Source organism: Macrosteles quadrilineatus, unplaced genomic scaffold (genome assembly GCF_028750875.1).
Source record: "Macrosteles quadrilineatus isolate MER2022 unplaced genomic scaffold, UCM_ALF_1.0 Scaffold_4__1_contigs__length_99947679, whole genome shotgun sequence".
Classification (NCBI taxonomy): Eukaryota; Metazoa; Arthropoda; class Insecta; order Hemiptera; family Cicadellidae; genus Macrosteles; species Macrosteles quadrilineatus.
Genome location: NW_026542597.1, coordinates 6,231,046 through 6,250,559, shown reverse-complemented (window position 1 = coordinate 6,250,559; position 19,514 = coordinate 6,231,046). Strand labels below are relative to the sequence as shown.

The 19,514-nt window shown below is 35.4% G+C and overlaps 1 protein-coding gene across 1 annotated transcript; it reads right to left on the bottom strand.

Annotated features, from left to right (window-relative positions):
- Positions 1 to 11,363: 11,363 nt before the first annotated feature.
- LOC128991723 (uncharacterized) lies at positions 11,364 to 15,803 on the bottom strand. Its single transcript, XM_054414848.1, has 3 exons — positions 13,412 to 15,803; positions 12,042 to 12,313; positions 11,364 to 11,465 (listed from the first exon to the last, which is right to left on the bottom strand). Exons 1-3 carry the CDS (start codon positions 15,801 to 15,803, stop codon positions 11,364 to 11,366), a joined length of 2,766 nt encoding a protein of 921 aa, XP_054270823.1.
- Positions 15,804 to 19,514: the final 3,711 nt, after the last annotated feature.

The window sequence follows — 19,514 nt, the reverse complement described above, 5'->3', positions numbered from 1 at the left end:
CTATCAAGGGTATCCAGGGTATCAAGGGTATCAGAGTATAAAGAGTATCAAGAGTATCAAGAGTATCAAGGGTATCAAGGGTATCAAGAGTATCAAGAGTATCAAGGGTATCGAGGGTATCAGAATATCAAGAGTATCAAGAGTATCAAGAGTATCAAGGGTATCAAGAGTATCAAGAGTATCAAGAGTATCAGAGTATCAAGAGTATCAAGGGTATCAAGAGTATCAAGAGTACCAAGAGTATCAAGGGTATCAAGGGTATCAAGAGTATCAAGAGTATCAAGGGTATCAAGGGTATCAACAGTATCAAGAGTATCAAGGGTATCAAGAGTATCAGAGTATCAAGGGTATCAAGAGTATCAGCAGAAAGATTGGGCGCTGGCTTCTCTGTCTGAGCGATGATGCTGCCGAAGAGCTCATCAGATCCCAGTACAGGGCATAATGAAAGTCGATGACGGTTCTAAGACTAAATTAGGCTAAATACCAAACTACTTCAGTACTGGCACCCTCATTCAAGTACTTCGAATATTGTTCAAGTTCAGTCTTTTTTTGCCAACAATATGGCAAAAAAATACTTCTTTTTATTTAAATAATTATTTGTTTATTTTATTATCTTGTCTGTGAAGTGGTGGCGACGGAGAAGACTCTCCCCACACGCAGATGTACAGTCTTTGTGGGGATTTTTTTTCCTTTGTACTTTGCTTTACAGCCACGATTGCAATTTTTGTAATTTGTAATTTTGGAAATAAATATATTCTTATTCTTATTCTTATTCTTATTCTTACATCCCTCTAAATAACGAGACATCCCTCCAAATAACAAGACATCCCTCTAAATAACAAGACATCCCTAAAAATATTAAGACATCCCTCCAAATAACAAGACATCCCTCAAAATAGCAAGACATCCCTCTAAATATTAAGACATCCCTTCAAATAACAAGACATCCCTCTAAATAACAAGACATCCCTCTAAATAACAAGACATCCCTCTAAATAACAAGACATCCCTCTAAATAAAAAGACATCCCTCTAAATAACTAGACATCCCTCCAAATACCAAGACATCCCTCTAAATAACAAGACATCCCTCTAAATAACAAGACATACCTCCAAATAACAAGACATCCCTCTAAATTATAAGACATCCCTCTTAATAACAAGCATCCCTCCAAATAACAAGACATCCCTCTAAATAACAAGACATCCCTCCAAATATGAAGACATCCCTCTAAATAACAAGACATCCCTCTAAATAACAAGACATCCCTCTAAATAACAAGACATCCCTCTAAATAACAAGACATCTCTCTAAATATTAAGACATCCCTTCAAATAACAAGACATCCCTCTAAATAACAAGACATACCTCTAAATAACAAGACATCCCTCTAAATAACAAGACATCCCTCTAAATAACAAGACATCCCTCTAAAAAACAAGACATCCCTCTAAATATTAAGACATCAATCTAAATAACAAGACATCCCTCCAAATAACAAGACAACCCTCTAAAAAACAAAAAAAACCCTCTAAATAACAAGACATCTCTCTAAAAAACAAGACATCCCTCTAAATATCAAGACATCCCTCTAAATATCAAGACATCCCTCTAAATAATAAGACATCCCTCCAAATACCAAGACATCCCTCTAAATAACAAGACATCCCTCCAAGTAACAAAATAACCCTCTAAAAAACAAGACATCCCTCTAAATAACAAGACATCCATCTATATAACAAGACATTCCTCTAAATATTAAGACATCCCTCTAAATAACAAGACATACCTGTAAATAACAAGACATTCCTCTAAATAACAAGACATCCCATCTAAATTACAAGACAACCCTCTAAAAAACAAGACATCCCTCCAAATAACAAGACAACCCTCTAAAAAACAAGACATCCCTCTAAATAACAAGACATCCCTCTAAATAACAAGACATCCCTCTAATAAACTAGACATTCCGCTAAATATTAAGACATCCCTCTAAATAACAAGACATCCTTCTAAATACCAAGACATCCCTCTAAATATTAAGACATCCCTCCAAATAACAAGACAACCCTTTAAAAAACAAGACATCCCTCTAAATAACAAGACATCCCTCTAAATAACAAGACATCCCTCTAAATATTAAGACATCCCTTCCAAATAACAAGACATCCCTCTAAATATTAAGACATCCCTCTAAATAACAAGACATCCCTCTAAATATTAAGACATCCCTTTAAATAACAAGACATCTCTCTAAATAACAAGACATCCCTCTAAATAACAAGACATCCCACTAAATAACAAGACATCCCTCTAAATAACAAGACATCCCTTTTAAATAACAAAACATTCCTCTAAATAACAAGACATCCCTCTAAATAACAAGACATCCCTCTAAATAAAAAGACATCCCTCTAAATAGCAAGACATCCCTCTAATAAACAAGACATTCCTTTAAATATTAAGACATCCCTCTAAATAACAAGACATCCCATCTAAATTACAAGACAACCCTCTAAAAAACAAGACATCCCTCCAAATAACAAGACAACCCTCTAAAAAACAAGACATCCCTCTAAATAACAAGACATCCCTTTAAAGAACAAGACATCCCTCTAATAAACTAGACATTCCGCTAAATATTATGACATCCCTCTAAATAACAAGACATCCCTCCAAATACCAAGACATCCCTCTAAATATTAAGACATCCCTCCAAATAACAATACAACCCTTTAAAAAACAAGACATCCCTCTAAATAACAAGACATCCCTCTAAATAACAAGACATCCCTCTAAATATTAAGACATCCTTCCAAATAACAAGACATCCCTCTAAATATTAAGACATCCCTCTAAATAACAAGACATCCCTCTAAATATTAAGACATCCCTCCAAATAACAAGACATCTCTCTAAATAACAAGACATCCCTCTAAATAACAAGACATCCCACTAAATAACAAGACATCCCTCTAAATAACAAGACATCCCTTTTAAATAACAAGACATTCCTCTAAATAACAAGACATCCCTCTAAATAACAAGACATCCCTCCAAATAAAAAGACATCCCTCTAAATAGCAAGACATCCCTCTAAATAACAAGACATCCCTCCAAATAACAAGATATCCCTCTAAATAACAAGACATTCCTCCAAATAACAAGACTTCCCTCCAAATAAGAAGACATCTCTCTAAATAACAAGACATCCCTCTAAATAACAAGACATTCCTCCAAATAACAAGACTTCCCTCCAAATAAGAAGACATCCCTCTAAATAACAAGACATTCCTCCAAATAACAAGACTTCCCTCCAAATAAGAAGACATCTCTCTAAATAACAAGACATCCCTCTAAAAAACAAGACATCCCTCTAAATATCAAGACATCCCTCTAAATATCAAGACATCCCTCTAAATAACAAGACATCCCTCCAAATACCAAGACATCCCTCTAAATAACAAGACATCCCTCTAAATAACAAGACATTTCTCTAAATAACAAGACATCCCTCTAAATAAAAAGACATCCCTCTAAATAACTAGACATCCCTCCAAATACCAAGACATCCCTCTAAATAACAAAACATCCCACTAAATAACAAGACATACCTCCAAATAACAAGACATCCCTCTAAATTATAAGACATCCCTCTTAATAACAAGCATCCCTCCAAATAACAAGACATCCCTCTAAATAACAAGACATCCCTCCAAATATGAAGACATCCCTCTAAATAACAAGACATCCCTCTAAATAACAAGAAATCCCTCTAAATAACAAGACATCCCTCTAAATAACAAGACATCTCTCTAAATATTAAGACATCCCTTCAAATAACAAGACATCCCTCTAAATAACAAGACATCTCTCTAAATAACAAGACATCCCTCTAAATAACAAGAGATCCCTCTAAATAACAAGACATCCCTCTAAAAAACAAGACATCCTCTAAATATTAAGACATCAATCTAAATAACAAGACATCCCTCCAAATAACAAGACAACCCTCTAAAAAACAAAAAAAACCCTCTAAATAACAAGACATCTCTCTAAAAAACAAGACATCCCTCTAAATATCAAGACATCCCTCTAAATATCAAGACATCCCTCTAAATAACAAGACATCCCTCCAAATACCAAGACATCCCTCTAAATAACAAGACATCCCTCCAAGTAACAAAATAACCCTCTAAAAAACAAGACATCCCTCTAAATAACAAGACATCCATCTATATAACAAGACATTCCTCTAAATATTAAGACATCCCTCTAAATAACAAGACATACCTGTAAATAACAAGACATCCCTCTAAATAACAAGACATCCCATCTAAATTACAAGACAACCCTCTAAAAAACAAGACATCCCTCCAAATAACAAGACATCCCTCTAAATAAAAAGACATCCCTCTAAATAGCAAGACATCCCTTTAATAAACAAGACATTCCGCTAAATATTAAGACATCCCTCTAAATAACAAGACATCCCATCTAAATTACAAGACAACCCTCTAAAAAACAAGACATCCCTCCAAATAACAAGACAAGCCTCTAAAAAACAAGACATCCCTCTAAATAACAAGACATCCCTCTAAATAACAAGACATCCCTCTAATAAACTAGACATTCCGCTAAATATTATGACATCCCTCTAAATAACAAGACATCCCTCCAAATACCATGACATCCCTCTAAATATTAAGACATCCCTCCAAATAACAATACAACCCTTTAAAAAACAAGACATCCCTCTAAATAACAAGACATCCCTCTAAATAACAAGACATCCCTCTAAATATTAAGACATCCTTCCAAATAACAAGACATCCCTCTAAATATTAAGACATCCCTCTAAATAACAAGACATCCCTCTAAATATTAAGACATCCCTCCAAATAACAAGACATCTCTCTAAATAACAAGACATCCCTCTAAATAACAAGACATCCCACTAAATAACAAGACATCCCTCTAAATAACAAGACATCCCTTTTCAATAACAAGACATTCCTCTAAATAACAAGACATCCCTCTAAATAACAAGACATCCCTCCAAATAAAAAGACATCCCTCTAAATAGCAAGACATCCCTCTAAATAACAAGACATCCCTCCAAATAACAAAATATCCCTCTAAATAACAAGACATTCCTCCAAATAACAAGACTTCCCTCCAAATAAGAAGACATCTCTCTAAATAACAAGACATCCCTCTAAATAACAAGACATTCCTCCAAATAACAAGACTTCCCTCCAAATAAGAAGACATCCCTCTAAATAACAAGACATTCCTCCAAATAACAAGACTTCCCTCCAAATAAGAAGACATCTCTCTAAATAACAAGACATCCCTCTAAAAAACAAGACATCCCTCTAAATATCAAGACATCCCTCTAAATATCAAGACATCCCTCTAAATAACAAGACATCCCTCCAAATACCAAGACATCCCTCTAAATAACAAGACATCCCTAACAAAATAACTCTCTAAAAAACAAGACATCCCTCTAAATAACAAGACATCCATCTATATAACAAGACATTCCTCTAAATATTAAGACATCCCTCTAAATAACAAGACATACCTGTAAATAACAAGACATCCCTCTAAATAACAAGACATCCCATCTAAATTACAAGACAACCCTCTAAAAAACAAGACATCCCTCCAAATAACAAGACAACCCTCTAAAAAACAAGACATCCCTCTAAATAACAAGACATCCCTCTAAATAACAAGACATCCCTCTAATAAACTAGACATTCCGCTAAATATTAAGACATCCCTCTAAATAACAAGACATCCTTCTAAATACCAAGACATCCCTCTAAATATTAAGACATCCCTCCAAATAACAAGACAACCCTTTAAAAAACAAGACATCCCTCTAAATAACAAGAAATCCCTCTAAATAACAAGACATCCCTCTAAATATTAAGACATCCCTTCCAAATAACAAGACATCCCTCTAAATAACAAGACATCTTTCTAAATAACAAGACATCCCTCTAAATAACAAGACATCCCACTAAATAACAAGACATCCCTCTAAATAACAAGACATCCCTTTTAAATAACAAGACATTCCTCTAAATAACAAGACATCCCTCTAAATAACAAGACATCCCTCCAAATAAAAAGACATCCCTCTAAATAGCAAGGCATCCCTCTAAATAACAAGACATCCCTCCAAATAACAAGATATCCCTCTAAATAACAAGACATTCCTCCAAATAACAAGACTTCCCTCCAAATAAGAAGACATCTCTCTAAATAACAAGACATCCCTCTAAATAACAAGACATCCCTCTAAATATTAACACATCCTTCCATTTTATAAGAACAAGATAAAATCTAGTGTATTAAATTTATTCTCCATTTCAATCACAACTCAAATTATTTGGGATGTCTTGTTATTTAGAGGAATGTCTTGTTATTTAAAAGGGATGTCTTGTTATTTAGAGGGATGTCTTGTTATTTAGTGGGATGTCTTGTTATTTAGAGGGATGTCTTGTTATTTAGAGAGATGTCTTGTTATTTAAAGGGATGTCTTAATATTTAGATGGATGTCTTGTTATTTAGAGGGATGTCTTAATATTTAGAGGGATGTCTTGTTATTTGGAGGGATGTCTTAATATTTAGAGGGATGTCTTGTTATTTAGAGGGATGTCTTGTTATTTAGAGGGATGTCTTGTTTTATGAAGGGTTGTCTTGTTATTTGGAGGGATGTCTTAATATTTAGAGGGATGTCTTGGTATTTGGAGGGATGTCTTGTTATTTAGAGGGATGTCTTAATATTTAGCGGAATGTCTAGTTTATTAGAGGGATGTCTTGTTATTTAGAGGGATGTCTTGTTATTTAGAGGGATGTCTTGTTTTTTAGAGGGTTGTCTTGTTATTTGGAGGGATGTCTTGTTTTTTAGAGGGTTGTCTTGTAATTTAGATGGGATGTCTTGTTATTTAAAGGGATGTCTTAATATTTAGCGGAATGTCTTGTTTATTAGAGGGATGTCTTGCTATTTAGAGGGATGTCTTTTTATTTGGAGGGATGTCTTGTTATTTAGAGGGATGTCTTGTTATTTAGAGGAATGTCTTGTTATTTAAAAGGGATGTCTTGTTATTTAGAGGGATGTCTTGTTATTTAGTGGGATGTCTTGTTATTTAGAGAGATGTCTTGTTATTTGGAGGGATGTCTTAATATTTAGAGGGATGTCTTGTTATTTAGAGGGATGTCTTAATATTTAGAGGGATGTCTTAGTATTTGGAGGGATGTCTTAATATTTAGAGGGATGTCTTGTTATTTAGAGGGATGTATTGTTATTTAGAGGGATGTATTGTTTTTTAAAGGGTTGTCTTGTTATTTGGAGGGATGTCTTAATATTTGGAGGGATGTCTTGGTATTTAGAGGGATGTCTTGTTATTTAGAGGGATGTCTTAATATTTAGCGGAAATCTAGTTTATTAGAGGCATGTCTTGTTATTTAGAGGGATGACTTGTTATTTAGAGGGATGTCTTGTTTTTTAGAGGGTTGTCTTGTTATTTGGAGGGATGTCTTGTTTTTTAGAGGGTTGTCTTGTAATTTAGATTTGATATCTTGTTATTTAGAGGGATGTCTTGTTTTTTAGAGGTTTGTCTTGTAATTTAGATGGGATGTCTTGTTATTTAGAGGGATAAATAACAATAATAATTTAAGTTGTGATTTTATTTGGAGGGATGTCTTGTTATTTAGAGGGATGTCTTGTTATTTAGAGGAATGTCTTGTTATTTAAAAGGGATGTCTTGTTATTTAGAGGAATGTCTTGTTATTTAGTGGGATGTCTTGTTATTTAGAGGGATGTCTTGTTATTTAGAGAGATGTCTTGTTATTTAAAGGGATGTCTTAATATTTAGAGGGATGTCTTGTTATTTAGAGGGATGTCTTAATATTTAGAGGGATGTCTTGTTATTTGGAGGGATGTCTTAATATTTAGAGGGATGTCTTGTTATTTAGAGGGATGTCTTGTTATTTAGAGGGATGTCTTGTTTTTTGAAGGGTTGTCTTGTTATTTGGAGGGATGTCTTAATATTTAGAGGGATGTCTTGGTATTTGGAGGGATGTCTTGTTATTTAGAGGGATGTCTCAATATTTAGCGGAATGTCTAGTTTATTAGAGGGATGTCTTGTTCTTTAGAGGGATGTCTTGTTATTTAGAGGGATGTCTTGTTTTTTAGAGGGTTGTCTTGTTATTTGGAGGGATGTCTTGTTTTTTAGAGGGTTGTCTTGTAATTTAGATGGGATCTCTTGTTATTTAGAGGGATGTCTTAATATTTAGCGGAATGTCTTGTTATTTAGAGGGATGTCTTGTTATTTAGAGGGATGTCTTGTTTTTTAAAGGGTTGTCTTGTTATTTGGAGGGATGTCTTAATATTTAGAGGGATGTCTTGCTATTTAGAGGGATGTCTTTTTATTTGGAGGGATGTCTTGTTATTTAGAGGGATGTCTTGTTATTTAGAGGAATGTCTTGTTATTTAAAAGGGATGTCTTGTTATTTAGAGGGATGTCTTGTTATTTAGTGGGATGTCTTGTTATTTAGAGGGATGTCTTGTTATTTAGAGAGATGTCTTGTTATTTAAAGGGATGTCTTAATATTTAGAGGGATGTCTTGTTATTTAGAGGGATGTCTTAATATTTAGAGGGATGTCTTGTTATTTGGAGGGATGTCTTAATATTTAGAGGGATGTCTTGTTATTTAGAGGGATGTCTTGTTATTTAGAGGGATGTCTTGTTTTTTAAAGGGTTGTCTTGTTATTTGGAGGGATGTCTTAATATTTAGGGGGATGTCTTGGTATTTAGAGGGAGGTCTTGTTATTTAGAGGGATGTCTTAATATTATGTCTTGTTATTTAGAGGGATGTCTTGTTATTTAGAGGGATGTGTTTTTTTTTAGAGGGTTGTCTTGTTATTTGGAGGGATGTCTTGTTTTTTAGAGGGTTGTCTTGTAATTTAGATGGGATGTCTTGTTATTTAGAGGGATGTCTTGTTATTTACAGGTATGTCTTGTTATTTAGAGGGATGTCTTAATATTTAGAGGAATGTCTTGTTATATAGATGGATGTCTTGTTATTTAGAGGGATGTCTTGTTTTTTAGAGGGTTATTTTGTTACTTAGATGTCTTGTTATTTAGAGGGATGTCTTGTTTTTTGAAGGGTTGTCTTGTTATTTGGAGGGATGTCTTAATATTTAGAGGGATGTCTTGGTATTTGGAGGGATGTCTTGTTATTTAGAGGGATGTCTTAATATTTAGCGGAATGTCTAGTTTATTAGAGGGATGTCTTGTTATTTAGAGGGATGTCTTGTTATTTAGAGGGATGTCTTGTTTTTAGAGGGTTGTCTTGTTATTTGGAGGGATGTCTTGTTTTTTAGAGGGTTGTCTTGTAATTTAGATGGGATGTCTTGTTATTTAAAGGGATGTCTTAATATTTAGCGGAATGTCTTGTTTATTAGAGGGATGTCTTGCTATTTAGAGGGATGTCTTTTTATTTGGAGGGATGTCTTGTTATTTAGAGGGATGTCTTGTTATTTAGAGGGATGTCTTGTTATTTAGAGGAATGTCTTGTTATTTAAAAGGGATGTCTTGTTATTTAGAGGGATGTCTTGTTATTTAGTGGGATGTCTTGTTATTTAGAGGGATGTCTTGTTATTTAGAGAGATGTCTTGTTATTTAAAGGGATGTCTTAATATTTAGAGGGATGTCTTGTTATTTAGAGGGATGTCTTAATATTTAGAGGGATGTCTTGTTATTTGGAGGGATGTCTTAATATTTAGAGGGATGTCTTGTTATTTAGAGGGATGTCTTGTTATTTAGAGGGATGTCTTGTTTTTTGAAGGGTTGTCTTGTTATTTGGAGGGATGTCTTAATATTTAGAGGGATGTCTTGGTATTTGGAGGGATGTCTTGTTATTTAGAGGGATGTCTCAATATTTAGCGGAATGTCTAGTTTATTAGAGGGATGTCTTGTTCTTTAGAGGGATGTCTTGTTATTTAGAGGGATGTCTTGTTTTTTAGAGGGTTGTCTTGTTATTTGTAGGGATGTCTTGTTTTTTAGAGGGTTGTCTTGTAATTTAGATGGGATCTCTTGTTATTTAGAGGGATGTCTTAATATTTAGCGGAATGTCTTGTTTATTAGAGGGATGTCTTGCTATTTAGAGGGATGTCTTTTTATTTGGAGGGATGTCTTGTTATTTAGAGGGATGTCTTGTTATTTAGAGGAATGTCTTGTTATTTAAAAGGGATGTCTTGTTATTTAGAGGGATGTCTTGTTATTTAGTGGGATGTCTTGTTATTTAGAGGGATGTCTTGTTATTTAGAGAGATGTCTTGTTATTTAAAGGGATGTCTTAATATTTAGAGGGATGTCTTGTTATTTAGAGGGATGTCTTAATATTTAGAGGGATGTCTTGTTATTTGGAGGGATGTCTTAATATTTAGAGGGATGTCTTGTTATTTAGAGGGATGTCTTGTTATTTAGAGGGATTCCTTGTTTTTTAAAGGGTTGTGTTGTTATTTGGAGGGATGTCTTAATATTTAGAGGGATGTCTTGGTATTTAGAGGGAGGTCTTGTTATTTAGAGGGATGTCTTAATATTTTGTCTTGTTATTTAGAGGGATGTCTTGTTATTTAGAGGGATGTCTTGTTTTTTAGAGGGTTGTCTTGTTATTTGGAGGGATGTCTTGTTTTTTAGAGGGTTGTATTGTAATTTAGATGGGATGTCTTGTTATTTAGAGGGATGTCTTGTTATTTACAGGTATGTCTTGTTATTTAGAGGGATGTCTTAATATTTAGAGGATGTTTTGTTATATAGATGGATGTCTTGTTATTTAGAGGGATGTCTTGTTTTTTAGAGGGTTATTTTGTTACTTGGAGGGATGTCCAAAAAAGACATCCCTCCAAATAACAAGACAACCCTTTAAAAAACAAGACATCCCTCTAAATAACAAGACATCCCTCTAAATAACAAGACATCCCTCTAAATATTAAGACATCCCTCCAAATAACAAGACATCCCTCTAAATATTAAGACATCCCTCTAAATAACAAGACATCCCTCTAAATAACAAGACATCCCTTTTAAATAACAAGACATTCCTCTAAATAACAAGACATCCCTCTAAATAACAAGACATCCCTCTAAATATTAAGACATCCCTTTAAATAACAAGACATCTCTCTAAATAACAAGTGTTGAGGGCGGGTTCAAAGGAGAGAATGAGAAAATTTTACTGAGTAGTGAAAGAGAAATTCAAACTTTAATTTACAAAATATATTTTACATATGGGAACATGTCAGAGTAATACCAATTAATTAAATGAGTATGTAAACAGTTACTTGAGATTTGAGTCCTTGGGTTTGGTAGAGATGCCTGACGGTAGACTGAAGCGGGGAGCGAAGATCACCAGGGGCGGACAGTCTTTGAATGGGTGAATCTTCTCCAGGAGCGGGTAGATGAGGGGATTCCGCGTAGCCGTAGAATCCGTAGAAGGTAGAAGGTCACAAAATCATTTAGAGGTCTTCCCGTCACAACACTTTGGTATTTTTACAAATTAAAAGGCACTCTCTGACATTTAGAAGGGGGAGATATTATAAAACACATACTTTAATAATTACATGTTAAACGTTATTAGTTCACTTTAAAACAGTCAAAATCTAATCTACTATATACAAGAGAATGAGCAAGGAGTACATGTTGACTCTGGGTTAACTAAGGCAAGAGTGGACAGTGCAGACTGGAAAAGTAGGTCAGATAAGATAAGCTATCTTTGGAAATCCTGGTACTAGTAGAAAATTCAAATATATTAAACTAAAACCAAACATACCGCCCACCTAAATGCATATTTACAAAATGGTACACTAAGAGGAAAATCACACAATAAAAATTGATCGCAAAAACCTAATATTCAAGCGTTAAGCTAGGAATAGGTATCGGTAGGAGGTAAGGGTACCAGCTTATGGACAGGTCTCACATATGTTCCATGAGGTGTTTTAACCTTTGCGGCTCTAACTGTAGCATCTGGTCCGGGGTATGTCTCAATCACTCTTCCAATAGGCCATTCCAGAGGGCTGCTGTCCTTGTTTTGAAGGTATATAACATCTCCGACTTGAAGATTTGGCTGTGATGTAGTCCATTTATTCCTGGGTATCAATGTTTGTAGGTAGTCTTGAGACCATTGCTTCCAAAAAGATTGTGCAGCTTGTTGTAGGAGTTGATATCTTTCCAAACGATTCATCTTAGTTTCCGTGAAGTCCTCTTCAGGTGGTGATAACAACGGCGTTCCTACAATGAAGTGTCCAGGGCTTAGGTAGTCTCCATCATTTGGGTCAGTGGTCATTGCTCCTATTGGGCGACTATTTAGAATGGCTTCAATTCTTGTCAGTAAGGTGTACATTTCTTCATATGTTAATATCAGGGTACCGATAGCTCGGATGAGGTGACGTTTTGCTGATTTGACTGCAGCCTCCCAAAGGCCTCCAAAATGGGGTGCTGCCGGGGGGATAAAATTCCATTTAATTTCTTTTGAAGCTAGGTGATGTGCTATGTCTTGATTATTGTCTTTTAGAAATTTCTGAATGTGAGAAAAATAGTTCGCGGCTCCTTGGAAATTGGTTCCGCAGTCACTAGTTATTGATTGGCAGAGACCTCTTCTGGCAACGAAACGATCCAATGCAGCAAGGAATGAAGGTGTTGATAAACTCGTTGCAAACTCAATGTGTACAGCTTTTGTCGAAAAACAAACAAAAATTACAATATATCCCTTTTGGCGTGGGGATTTTCTTCTATTACTTTCTTTAAATTCAAACGGTCCAGCGTAGTCTAGTCCAACATTTAGAAACGCACGTGTGCTTTCAAATCTGAGTGATGGTAGATCCGCCATTTTAGGCATTAAAGGTTTTGCTTGGAACATATAGCATCTTTGGCATTTAAATATACGCTCCCTCAATAACTGCCGTACTCCTACAATCCAAAACTTTTCTTGAATGAGAGACTGTGTCAAGCGGGGTCCTGAGTGTAAAGCTAATGAGTGATAATAATCACAAATGAGTGTCGCAAGGCGTGATGAACGGGGTATCAGAAAGGGGTGTTTCCTGGAGTAAGTTAAGTTAGCGTTTTTCAAACGACCGCCCACCCTGACGAAATCATTTTCATCAATGAATAAAGCTAAAGAGCGATATTTCTTAGAGCATGGTTTATTATTTTTCATATCAGAAATATCTTTTGAGAGATAGCGTTGTTGTGTAGTCTTTACACAGAGAGATAATGTGTGTTCCAATTCCTGAGGTGATATTGGTCCTTGTTTCTTAGCTATACCTTTGGCGTTACTTTTGACGTTATTAATGAACCGTAATACATAAGAAATTACAAATTTAGCTTTACTCAGGCTAGAATATTTTTCAAGCATTTCTAATACAATGCTGTTTTGGTTATCAACTGTTGTAGATAAACATTCTTTTCTAATCTCTGGCAACTTCTCTACTTCTTCTTCAGATGAACGGTGTAATGACCACGAATCAAAGGGAGTGTACAGAAATTGAGGTCCTTTCCACCACAAGTCAAAATTTACAAGCTCTTCAGGTGTCAAGCCGCGGGATGCGCAATCGCAAGGATTTTCTTTAGATGATACATGGTGCCACTGTTTTGGATTAGTTGACTCAAGTATATTTACAACCCTGTTTGCGACAAATGTTTTTAACTTGTAAGGAGGAGTTTTTAACCACATAAGAACAACGGCTGAGTCAGAAAACAATATGATATTCTGAGGGTCAACAGTCTGGGTTAGATGCGTACTAGATAATACAACTTCTGTTAGTAGTTGAGCAGCAGAAAGCTCTAATCTAGGAATGCTCATTGTTTTGAGTGGGGCGACTTTACTTTTCGCTTTGATAAGATGTACTGATATGTTATCCGAAGTTTCAGTTCGTATATAGATATTTGCTGCGTAGCCCTTTTCAGATGCGTCACAGAATCCTATTATCTGATTTGTGCTGTGAGGAGTTGTAGGGATGAATCGAGGTATCTTTAGGGTTGACAGACTTAAAAGGGTTGAAATAAATGTTGTCCATTTACTGCGAAGTTCATCTGGTAGGGGGTCATCCCACTCTAGTCCACATAACCATGTGCTCTGCATGATATGTTTGGCATAAAACGTAGTGGGTGTTATCCATCCTAAAATATCATAAATTTTAGCAATCTCAGAAAGCATTGAGCGCTTGGTACAAACAACAGGGTTAAGTTTAATTACATAGAAAAATACATCTTCAGCGGGATCAAACTGTAATCCAAGTACTTTAACAGCAGGGTCGTCTTCGGAGCGTAGGGCGAGGGGATTTTCTCTACAATCAAGCGGGACGCTGTCTAATATTTGGTGGCAATTACTGGCCCATTTTCTTAGGGTAAATCCTCCCAATCCCAGAAGTGTAATTAGTTCCTGCTGTAACTGAAGTGCTTCTTGAGGAGAATCAACACTGGTACAAATATCATCCACAAACGTTTGATGAGTGATAGCTTGAGAGGCGAGTGGGTAACTTTTGCCTTCATCTTCAACCAGTTGCAGTAATACTCTTTGTGCCAAATAAGCACTAGATGTTACACCATATGTCAATACGTTCAGCTCGTACTCATCTATATCTCCATTTGGATTTGTGCGGTAGAATATGTGCTGAAATGCTCGGTCTGTGGCATTCACAACGATTTGCCTATACATTTGTTTTATATCGGCACACACAACAATTTCATGTAGGCGAAAATTAGTTATTATCTCTCCTATGTCTCTTTGCAGCTTTGGTCCACTATACAGGATATCATTGAGGGAAGAGGAATTTGCATAGGGCTTAAAAGACGCATTAAACACTGTTCTCAACTTTGTTGTACTACTGTTCTCATTTTTTACACAATGGTGGGGAATTACATAAGGTGAGGGGTTGCGGGTGATACTCATATGACCTTGAGCTAGGTAATCATCCATAAACTCTCTATACTCCAGATAGGTTTCTGGTTTGCTTTTTAATCTGTTCTCTAGGCTGATAAGTCGTTTCTCTGCCTTATCTCTTGTGCTCGGTAGGTTGGGTGCATCAGGTTTTATTGGTAGCGATACGACATAGCGGCCTGTTTTATCTCTGATATGTGTTTTTGTGAAATGTGATTCAACTGCAATATCATCTGGACTAGGATACTTCACATTTTGAACAGCTTCTACCTCCCAGAACCTTTTGAGAGTCTTATCAACTGATTCACAACAGTTTAAAAAATAAGAACATTCACTTTGACAGGAGGAAGTGGCCACTCTACCACCAACTATCCATCCAAAAATAGTGTTCATTGCAGAGGGTTCACCTTTTATGATATTATGCGACTCTTTTATTATATCGAAATACAAATCTGCTCCTATTAGAAATTCAACAGGCGAGCTTTCATAGAACGTGGGGTCAGCGAGCTGTAGATTATCAAATCTTGAGATGATTGTAGGGTCAATATCAATGTTTGGCTGATCGGATGATATCTTTGGGACTACAACTGCTTCAGTACTCAAAGATATATGAGAGTTCTTAAGAGGGCTTATGTTACATGTTACTGAACCTTTGTTCACTGGGACCTGGGTGTCTGCAATACCTTTGATGGTTATTTTATTTTGATGTTTGGTGAGACCTAACTTGAGAACACATTCTTGGGTAATTAAGCTAGTTTGGGAACCACCATCAATAATGGCTCGGACTGGTGTCAGTTTGTTATTTTTATCCCTTATGCCGATAATGGCTGTGCTTAACATCATGTTTGAGGCGGAATTTGCATCAGCAAAATTACAAGTTTTGGATGAGGAAGGATTATTTTTTTCTTTCATGTCATTGGGTTTAGTTTCTAAGCTCTTTTCTCTTGAGAGATAGGGGTCTGCAGTTGCATTAGTAGCTGGACGATGCAAAAGGGTGTGATGCTTGCCATTGCATTTAAAACATTTGGAGGTTGATTTACACTCGGATATTGTGTGAAAACCAAGACAAGAAAAGCACAAGAAATGCTTTTTAACAAAATCATTTCTGTCAGATAAACTTAGTTTCTTAAACTTAGAACACACATAGATCTTATGGTTGGGTTCTTGGCAACAGGGACATACGTGGCGCTTTGCAGTTCCAGTTAAACCTTTTTCATCAACAGTTGACAGCATGAAACTTTTAGAACTACTTGGCTTAGGAGATGTATTAAGTCTATTTTGCTTTAGCTTTCCCTTGGATGTAGTAATTTCTAGGATTTTGAGTTGTTGCTGTACAAACGAAATTAGATCCTCAAATTCTGGTACATCTTTATCAGAATATTCATTTTCAAATTCTTTGCGGGATGACGACGTTAGTGAACGTAAACCAATGTGTAACATTGTAAAATCAAATAAATTTGACAATCCAAGAGCCTTTAGGGCGCACAGATTTGCGCTAAAGATTTCCAAAAAGTTTGATAAGGTAACAGTAGAATCTTCAGTGAGAGGGCGGAAGGATAAAATCTTATCGAGATAGTTTGATGCCAAGAGACGTTTATTCTGATAACGATCAGTGAGAGTTCTCATTGCAATATCATAATTCTCATCACATATTACCAAGGTTTCAATGAGTGAAAGCGCATGTGATTTCAATAGACTGCGTAGATAAGTGAGTTTTTCACTCTTAGATAAGGATTGATTTTTATGAATCATAGAAGTGAATAAAGCATAAAAATTAGGCCAAGCTGATAAGGTTCCATCAAATGGTTCAATTTCCAATTTAGGAAGGCGAGCTACCTGGGGACTATGGACAGGAGATTGCTTATCAGCAGATAAGTCAGTCTTTGTTTGCTGCAAATGCTTATCTACATTCAACTTTCGCCCAATGGTTTTAACATTAAAATACAAATCATCATAGGACATTGATGCACTATGAACCTCTACTCTATCTCCTTCATCTACTTGAGAGTTTAACAAACTAATACTGTCACTTGTTTGTTCAAACACAGAATAATCATCCTCTAATCTTTGATAACGTGATACAAAAGAATCAAACTCTGTATTAAAAGATTGTTTTTGCTGAGCAAGCTGGATACATTTTTTACCAACGTCATAGAGAGCTTGTAACCTTGCATAATACTTTTCTCTCTTTTTGACTAGAGAGTCGATTTCGGCTTTCTTTAAAGCTGCCATTTTAGCTGGTGAAGGAAATATAAGGGCTAAGGTTTAAGATAGGAATGCTACAAAAAAAACCTAAATACTGTAAAACTTTTACTTAAATAAATTCTCTCCTTTGGTCTAACATTATAATTACTAGAAATTCAGATATCCGGCTCGAAGGACCATTTTGTTGAGGGCGGGTTCAAAGGAGAGAATGAGAAAATTTTACTGAGTAGTGAAAGAGAAATTCAAACTTTAATTTACAAAATATATTTTACATATGGGAACATGTCAGAGTAATACCAATTAATTAAATGAGTATGTAAACAGTTACTTGAGATTTGAGTCCTTGGGTTTGGTAGAGATGCCTGACGGTAGACTGAAGCGGGGAGCGAAGATCACCAGGGGCGGACAGTCTTTGAATGGGTGAATCTTCTCCAGGAGCGGGTAGATGAGGGGATTCCGCGTAGCCGTAGAATCCGTAGAAGGTAGAAGGTCACAAAATCATTTAGAGGTCTTCCCGTCACAACACTTTGGTATTTTTACAAATTAAAAGGCACTCTCTGACATTTAGAAGGGGGAGATATTATAAAACACATACTTTAATAATTACATGTTAAACGTTATTAGTTCACTTTAAAACAGTCAAAATCTAATCTACTATATACAAGAGAATGAGCAAGGAGTACATGTTGACTCTGGGTTAACTAAGGCAAGAGTGGACAGTGCAGACTGGAAAAGTAGGTCAGATAAGATAAGCTATCTTTGGAAATCCTGGTACTAGTAGAAAATTCAAATATATTAAACTAAAACCAAACAACAAGTCATCCCTCTAAATAACAAGACATCCCTCTAAATAACAAGACATCCCACTAAATAACAAGACATCCCTCTAAATAACAAGACATCCCTTTTAAATAACAAGATATTCCTCTAAATAACAAGACATCCCTCTAAATAACAAGACATCCCTCCAAATAAAAAGACATCCCTCTAAATAGCAAGAAATCCCTCTAAATAACAAGACATCCCTCCAAATAACAAGATATCCCTCTAAATAACAAGACATTCCTCCAAATAACAAGACTTCCCTCCAAATAAGAAGACATCTCTCTAAATAACAAGACATCCCTCTAAATAACAAGACATCCCTCTAAATATTAATACATCCTTCCATTTTATAAGAAGAAGATAAAATCTAGTGTATTAAATTTATTCTCCATTTCAATCAAAACTCAAATTATTATTGTTATTTACAAAATTAACAATCAGAACAAAACAAAAGTCTTTAACATCTGGAATTCAACCAACATTATAAAATCAAATGCTGCTTCTTGTACAATTAATATAAACATATATTACACTCGCCAACACTTAAAATTTGCTTGGCTCATAATACTTTAAAACTTTAAAATTTCTTCTGACTCTTTGGCTTCCCAACTTTATAGATCCAATATCTCCGGCTTGTGCACAGTCCTATGTGATCTCCTCAAAACTGTAGATGGACTGTATTGCACAACCCGTGGTTTCCCAACATCAGACTTCAATCTAGGCAAATAAGGTGAAGCATCATGTCTTGATATTGATGGTGATGTAGACTCCTGAAAAATAGGCAAATCTCTATTGAATTCTTGTTGATGTGCCTCGATAGTCCTTCTTCCAACTTCCTCTTTCCGCACGATGATTTCGTCCTCCTCTACCTCAGTTGGCCTAAGATGGTCTGCATGGCAAACTCTTGTTTTGCCAAGAACACTAACCAAATAAGTAACTGGACTTTTACACTTTTGTTTTGTTCTGATTGTTAATTTTGTAAAAAACAATAATAATTTGAGTTGTGATTGAAATGGAGAATAAATTTAATACACTAGATTTTATCTTGTTCTTATAAAATGGAAGGATGTGTTAATATTTAGAGGGATGTCTTGTTATTTAGAGGGATGTCTTGTTATTTAGAGAGATGTCTTCTTATTTGGAGGGAAGTCTTGTTATTTGGAGGAATGTCTTGTTATTTAGAGGGATGTCTTGTTATTTAGAGGGATGTCTTGTTATTTAGAGAGATGTCTTGTTATTGAAAGGGATGTCTTAATATTTAGAGGGATGTCTTGTTATTTAGAGGGATGTCTTGTTATTTAGAGGAATGTCTTGTTATTTAAAAGGGATGTCTTGTTATTTAGAGGGATGTCTTGTTATTTAGTGGGATGTCTTGTTATTTAGAGGGATGTCTTGTTATTTAGAGAGATGTCTTGTTATTTAAAGGGATGTCTTAATATTTAGAGGGATGTCTTGTTATTTAGAGGGATGTCTTAATATTTAGAGGGATGTCTTGTTATTTGGAGGGATGTCTTAATATTTAGA

Bases quoted from the DNA above. Each gene is read 5' to 3' on its own strand.
- LOC128991723 (XM_054414848.1), bottom strand. From the start codon at position 15,803: ATGATGTTAAGCACAGCCATTATCGGCATAAGGGATAAAAATAACAAA. The intron at 12,314-13,411 runs GTAAAGCTAAAT...ACTTCATTGTAG, and splicing joins TGAAAAATATTCTAGCCTGA to GAACGCCGTTGTTATCACCA. The intron at 11,466-12,041 runs GTTAGAGCCGCA...CTCCTGGAGAAG, and splicing joins ACCCCGGACCAGATGCTACA to ATTCACCCATTCAAAGACTG.